Source organism: Acyrthosiphon pisum, chromosome A1 (assembly GCF_005508785.2).
Source record: "Acyrthosiphon pisum isolate AL4f chromosome A1, pea_aphid_22Mar2018_4r6ur, whole genome shotgun sequence".
In the NCBI taxonomy this organism is placed as follows: domain Eukaryota; kingdom Metazoa; phylum Arthropoda; class Insecta; order Hemiptera; family Aphididae; genus Acyrthosiphon; species Acyrthosiphon pisum.
Window position 1 is genome coordinate 61,186,212 of NC_042494.1, and position 7,705 is coordinate 61,193,916.

General features: G+C 27.8%; 2 protein-coding genes across 3 annotated transcripts; one reads left to right on the forward strand and one right to left on the reverse strand.

Annotated features, from left to right (window-relative positions):
* The first annotated feature begins 324 nt into the window (after positions 1-324).
* On the forward strand, positions 325-3,921 carry LOC100165265. Of its 2 annotated transcripts, none has more exons than XM_001950569.4 (5): positions 325-789; positions 1,780-2,323; positions 2,814-2,916; positions 3,069-3,229; positions 3,317-3,921. In XM_001950569.4, the coding sequence occupies exons 1-5, from the start codon at positions 588-590 to the stop codon at positions 3,444-3,446; spliced, it is 1,140 nt and encodes a 379-aa protein (XP_001950604.2). In that variant the 5' UTR covers positions 325-587; the 3' UTR covers positions 3,447-3,921. The 2 variants fall into 2 exon arrangements, with proteins under 2 accessions (XP_001950604.2, XP_008183059.1); XM_008184837.2 differs by having other exon boundaries at positions 1,780-2,314.
* Positions 3,922-6,073: 2,152 nt separating this feature from the next.
* On the reverse strand, positions 6,074-7,208 carry Pdcd5 (programmed cell death 5). The gene is made up of 4 exons (NM_001162272.2): positions 6,876-7,208; positions 6,657-6,771; positions 6,416-6,588; positions 6,074-6,314 (listed from the first exon to the last, which is right to left on the reverse strand). The coding sequence occupies exons 1-4, from the start codon at positions 6,942-6,944 to the stop codon at positions 6,267-6,269; spliced, it is 405 nt and encodes a 134-aa protein (NP_001155744.1). The 5' UTR covers positions 6,945-7,208; the 3' UTR covers positions 6,074-6,266.
* Between the last annotated feature and the right edge of the window lie 497 nt (positions 7,209-7,705).

The following is a 7,705-nucleotide window of genomic DNA, read 5'->3' on the forward strand; positions in this document are numbered from 1 at the left end:
TATATTGAATAATATTGTAATATTGTAATTTGTAATAATATATAATATATAGTATTCGATTTCTTTTGGTTTTGTTTATGTTACAGTAGTTAGTAGTTATAGTAGTTACTAGTTACACTGTTACGCATAAATAAATAAAATAAATATAATAATAGGTTATTAGGATATTATTATATTCGGTATTTCAATCGTTTACCTACTTCCGGGTGATCACGAGTAAAAAAGAAGAATTTAATATCGTGTACCGGGAAACACTGGATCCATTATCACTATAACCCCTACTCTTTAATTTTGTTTTGTCAAATGTGTTGCTATTACATTAGCATTTAGCAAATAATTTTGAAAAAAAAAAATAAATTGATTAAGCATTAAACTATTAAAGAATTAAAAATTTGCCTCTTGTTACAGTTTGTAAAATATTTTGACTTATTTTCTTATGAATAACAATTTTAATGAAATAATTTTCTTAGCATTTGCATCAACAGTTAGGAAGTGCCATGTGGAGACAACTGATCATCTCTTGATTCGCAAAATAATCATCGAGCCATAACATATTCGTATTTATATCTATATGATATCTTCACACAATGTCCGAAGAAGAAGACAAAATTACATTAAATAACGTTGAAAATGCTGTGGCTAATCCACCGAATAATGAAGGTGATAGTGACAGTCAATCAGATAGTTTATTAATAAACGGCAATGAGAACACTCCTCCGTGTCAATTGGACATCGGTCTGGGTACTCATACGGATAGCAGACGTCATGACAATACTTTGAATGTAAATGGTAAGTACATATATTTGTATATTTCATATGTACCGTTCACAATTATGTTTAATTGTTAGCTTGTATGTTAAACTTAAACTCTTATATTTTATTCACATTAAAATTGTCATAAAACATTATTTTATGAAGTATGTATTCAATTAAGTTGGAATTCATTGGCCAAACAATTTAATGTACCTTATCATATAAAGAATGATTCAAAGTTAATTTACTGGATATTATAACCCATAAACCATACTTTGTTTAAAGACATTTAAATAGAATAGTTGCTTATCAATAAAATGTTATTCCATCTTTTACATAATATTATATTATACGTCTTATCTACAATTCATAATATGCTAAATCTTGGGTAGGACCTACTTTGAATATAATGTGTAATTGAAAATGCACAGTTATTGGAATGTTGCATTGTGGTACTGCATTCTTTGGTCCTTTCACCTTTCACTTAATTTAACTGTAGGTTGACACAAATTTTTTACTTGTAGGTCTTTTATTGTTAATTTATTATCGACAGCCCTCAATGCAAGGTAGTTAATAATATTTATAACATAGTCAATTAAAAAAAGTCTTATTTTTTTAAATTAAATATTTAAATTAGGTATATTTATATATTTAGCATGCATTAAAACATAATTTAATATTAATATTTTGTAGTTTTAAAAAGTATTCATATTAACTTAGTAAAACAAACCTATACATTTTGTTTAAATTTTTAGCTTCTCAAATAAAATTATTTTTTCTTGAATAAAAATTAATAAATTACTTATTTAAACTTAATTTAACAGTCTGTAAAAAACAGATAATAATGTTGAAAAAAAACTTATGCTTTGTTTAATCATTGATCATTACTTACCTTTTAGTTGTGCACATTATAAATAATTTATTGTGAAGCAGATTATATTATTTCAACCTTTTAAAGTTTCCTTGTATCTGTTACAAATTTAAATATTTTTAGAATGCTAATCATAAAAATGTATTTTCTAATAGACTCTGGAGAAGCTACTGCTTGCAGTATCAAGCGTGAAGATAATCTTTTATCATTTAGACATTTTTTATGCAACAATGGACACAATCAAACATCAAAACCCAAAGTTGAAGTTGTGCCTAGTGTGTCACAACCACTGAGGCCATTAACAGAGACATCAACCTTACCAGATTTTGTTCAGGATCATATGACTACTGATCAACCTTATGACAATGGCGATCTGGATTCTCGGTCAAATAGTATTGATTTGACACGTGGGATAAATCGACCATCTATGTTCGGTAACCGTAGCAATCGTACACCTCAGCAATGTGTGGTTATGCCACTAGATCTTCCATTCACCAATACAACAACACAGCCTCGTGCTACCACACCTACAACTACCAACAGCTTGCCAGATTTTTTATCTGATGGCCCGATTGGCGTTCCGGTTGTTCATCCGGTCACCAGAAACGAACAGCTAACTGATCGAAACCGTATAAGCATTACCATAAACCCTCAACGTGGTGCTACACCAATTAACCAGAATTATACCAGGTTTCAAAGGTTTCTTTTATTTTGGTATTGATTACCTTCCTTTATCTAATTTTATCTGCAGTTAATCAAAACTATTTTACTTATTATTAACTATTATTGTTAGTTAAGGTTGCCATTCATTCTAATTTCCCGGAACACTCATCACCTGTTTTGAGTACAGTAGTGTCTTGGTTGGGATGTGAGCTTTATCTTTGAGATGTCGGGTTTCTAAGGTTTAGTCTTGTGTAATAACTTGTGTACCAAATACCTAGTTAGAATTGTAAAAAAAACAATGTGTTTTATAAAAGTTAATTTATATATATATCACTGAGATGCGTTCTAATAGGGAGCCGGTATAGGGTGTATTATTATAATAATTAATTGGTTCTATGACAATCAAGTATTGACACTCAGATTTTTTTGGTGGAAAGTTATTTTTAATAAATGGCAACCCTACTAATTGCAGATAAAATTATCATAAATTTAAAACAATTTTTTGTAATTAAATATTATGTTTTAGACACAGTGAAGTAGTTGATGCTAGGGTAGCTAGGCTAGAAGCAACAGAACAAGACTTAAGAACAACTATATTGAATTTAAATAATATGTTACAACAAACACTTGTAAGTTACTATTTTTATTTCAATGATAAATTTAATAACTGATTTGAAATTTAAATACATATACTTTTGAAACCAATGTACTATGTAATTTAATTCATTGATCAAATTTCAAACACACAAAAAAAAAAATTAGCTGAATGTTTTGTTTATAGATAAGAGCTCAAAGAGCTGAGGATCAAGTGATATCTTTGAGAACCTTATTAAGGGCTAGAGAACAAGGCCTTAATCCTGGAAATTTATCAACTATTCCATCGACTATATCAGTTGCTGAACAGATACGTCATGGTACACGAAATGCCGAGATAATGCTAAAGTGAGTTTGGTTTTAATAGATTGTAATCTATGTAATATTTTTATTAGTTTTTGGATGAAATTGATAATATATAACAATTCCATACAGTTTGTTGAGGGATAACTATCAGGACTTGAACAATGTGGCAGCACGCCTCGAGCAACAGGATACCGTTCAGACTTCCAATACCCAATTGTCAGTTGACCCAAGTGATACAACTGATAACAATGTTACATAACATTCCTGTTATACAATTATATTAGTTGTACACGCATAATAATGGAAATTATTTCTTCATTATGTTTTATAAGTACTTGTTTAAATTTTGTGCAGATTTATTGCCAAGACTGGACCTCAATTGTTTTGTTTTCTATATAATTATTATTATTAGTATCATATGTATTGCCATTCAATGCTTAAAGTTGTTTTCCCATTTTTTATTTAGAACGCAAGTATAAAGCAATAGTAACCTTTTTTTTTACGAATACTTCAACAGACTGTACGTTTCTATGAAACTAAAAATATAAAGGGACACAAGACGTATAATCATTCAAAAACAAAATGTGGGATACATTTTTCATGATTGTTAACCAAATACATTAATTTTTAACTAAATAGAACTTATTATGTTATCACAGTGACATTTTAGTTGTAGATATGATTAACAAAATAAAATATATTTTATTGATAAAAATAAAGTTTTGTTATATTTACTAGTGTTTAACTTTAAAATTATTATATCATTTATTTGACAATTGATATGAACAATTAGAAAAGTTATAGCTTACAATTTTCAAAATACTATAAGCAGTTTAAATTTGGTCCAATGTAAATCATATTCATTTTTAATTTATTAAATACAAACAAACAATTGTTTCATTACATTTTTAATATTAGCCAGTAGAATACTATAAAAGAGCACATTCTGGTAAATTAGTTGTCATATAAAAATAAATATGTTAAATTAATTTAATAACATGTTTTAGATCACATTATATTGATTGTTTTTAAGTAGAATATTGTTAATAGTTTGTATAGTGCAGGAGTGACAAACTTTAATAGACTTCTGATCGACCTCCAAGTTTTCTCATGTTGTTGAGATTGACAAAAAAAAAAGGTCAATAAACAAATATTTTTTATATACATGTGTGTTGCACTTTGTTTATTATCTTTATTTAGAACATAAATAAGTATTAATAACGTCTAATTTCACAGTTTTACATAGCATGTATTTTAATGTTTAATTTATTGGATATTTAAAAAAAATTAAAAAAAGGATTCTTGATCGGCCTGTTGGGCCCCCCTGGTATAGTGTACATAGTATAAATTGCGTAAAAAGTATCATTCTAAGATCCAAATTCACGGTAATTATACTTATTAGGCTAACATTATAATAAATTTCATAGCTAATTTTAGACCATCAACTAAACTAAATACAGACTTTGGTCATTAGAACAAACTAAATAATAAGTTTAGTGATGCTGGGTCAAAAAGTAAATTTGTATGGGATTGGTTATTTATCTACATATTGCGGGTGTATCTAATATTAATTCATTTAAATCACTTATTTGCATGGTTTCAAAACGCTTAAATGAAAAATAAACGAAAAACTAAAATAATCTAATATAATTTAACATAATATAATATCATTAATCATAATTAATGATGAAAAACAAAGAATAAACGTAACATAAAAAAACTGCAAATAAAGTTATTCAAAATAACTGTGCTTTTTTTTTTTTACATTGAACATAACATTGCTATTGTTTTTAAATCTTGGAGTCTATGTAAGTATGAATCTTATAAATTATAATTTATAACTATGAACAATTCAAAGTTGGCAAATCTATGTTAACAATAATTTATATTCCTGTATGATTTTTAAATATTACATTTTATAGAATATTATTTTATTTCTGTAATTCAAATTTCAATAAGATATACAACTGCAAGCACGTGGAACATTATGATGCCAAGTTGTATTATTGTTATAAATATTTTTTTTTTAATAAAATCTATTATTTCATTATTTTTATCTTTCATTCATGCCATAATATTTAAGCAATATTTGACACCTAGACTAACACTAACTTGCCAGTCATAGCTACTTACTAAAAATCCTAGGATGATTGAAAATAACCTATCCTGGACAACAAATTTTACTAATTTGATAGTTCTTACGCCAAAGTGTGGTTGATTACCTATCTATACCAAAAATAATAATATGATTTATATAAAAAAAAAAATTAAACAATAACATTAAACATTAAAATTGTATAATGTTTAAATATCTGAAAACGTAAAAAACGATATATTTATTTTCAATTTAAGCCCTGGTTATTTGAACTGAACTCTGTACCAAAATACATTTTTACATTATACATATTATTCAGAAATATTCAGTTGTCAGTCTCAAAGTCACACTTCTTAAAGTTAAAAACAAATCATAATTATAAATTAGTAATAATTTGCCATGATAGGGAATGTGACTAGCATTTATTTAACTATATATGTAGTATGTTTATTGTATATAATATATATTTTAGTACTTCATATATTAAATGAAGTACTAAAAATGTATACCTTACATACTTTACTAAAATATATTATTATTGGTTTAGAATCAAATGATTAGAAATATAAGATGGTAGTTTTTATAATACCTAAATCATAACATTTTGTTAACATTATCTATATTAAAATATTTTTGATAAATGGTCATATTTAATTCATAATTTGCTATTGAGGAAAAGTCCATGAAATATAATATTAGAATAATCACATACTAATTGTAGATATGATAAAATGTAAACTATATCTTACAATAGTGTGTATTTTGTAGTAGGGTATAATAATTTAGGTTAGTAAGGCCAAAAATATAGTTTTATTTATTAATATTTTTTTCTTAAGCAAATAACAAAGCTTAATTTATATATTATTATTATTTTTTTGGACAATAAAATAATGTTTGTTAAAATCTCATTAAATTCATAATAGATACTTACGCGTTAGTACAAAATTATATATATAAAGTAATGTTTTCAAGTTCATTTTAATATTAGTAATCAGAATCAGAATCATCAAGAGCAGCTCTCCTTCGATCAAACTAAAAAATACAAATTTAAAGCAAATAAATAAACATTATTATGTCAACTAGTACTATACTATTAATTGTTAGAACAGTTGTTATAGGTCAACATAATTTACCTTGACTGTAGTTTTGCGTTCTTGTGACTGCATTTGACTGTTGACTTGTTCTAACAAACCGATCAGTTCATCTTCTCCCAATTTATTAACAATCTGTCCAGATTGTGCCATCCTAAGTAACATGTTTTCCACCATACGTCCTTTTTCCGGTTTACCAATCATCAAAGTGTTCACTGTATTAATAAAACCCATATTATATTGATGTCCATATTTTGTTAGACTTAAAATACTAAAATCTTACGTCTTGCTCGTGCAGCTTGGTTTAATACTTGGGTGAGTATTGAGTGTTTCATGTCTTCAACCGCCTGACGTTGTTGCTCTGCTTGTTTTTGCTTCTCAGGATTATCGCCTTGAGACTAAATAAAACAAATATCCAGTCGGTGTAAGTGTATAATAATGATAAAAAAATAAATACACTATGTATAACTATTATGGAAAATAGCTCCAGTGTTTCACTTACTCCACCGAGTTCCGACTGCATCTGGGCCATCCTCTTTGAGCGTAGGCTTTCCAGTTCAGAATCGTCCATCTTGACTGTTGGGTGTCTGATGACAGATGAACGTCCAACAGCAGCAATCGAGTTCGATTGAATACTTAAAGCAGTAGGCTTCAAATTTTACCTTTTCGTGTTCAGTCGATTTGACGGGAAATAAAGAAATGTGTCTAATTTGTGAATAAGCATTTGCACGTTAGTTGTGGTCGGCAAAAAGCTTTAACGCAACGAAAATTATGCGTCTGAACTGTGAATGGGTACAGGTCGAATTTCGAGGTTTGAAAGACGTCGGAATCAAAATGTAAACACGAGGAACGATAACGGATATCGTGCCCAAGGTAACAGGGTTGCCAATGTAATGTTACCACAGAATAAATTATTGTTCGCTTTCGCTACGAAAACCACAAAATATTAAAATCTTAAATCTTAGATCATATACTATATATATGTATATGATCTAAGATTAAAATCAAAGAAAATATAATTGCCCTGTTGGATTACATCATTCAATTTTTTTCGTAAGGGGGCCTCCATACTACAACAATACAACTGGATTCTAAGGAACATTTTATAGACAATTTCTTATGCATTCAGCAATTAGCTATGTTGTTGGTTACATAGATATTAATATATTATAAGATTCTTATATGGTTGGTTAGTCTTAAATTTGTAAAATTATCGTTAGTAGAGTAGCTCAATAAGGCCCAGTCCGCGATTTGGAAAAAAGGGCCTGCAACAGGCAAATGTCAAATGTTTTGATTAGCCAGTGTTAGGAAAGTTCTCTAAAAAAAGGGTTC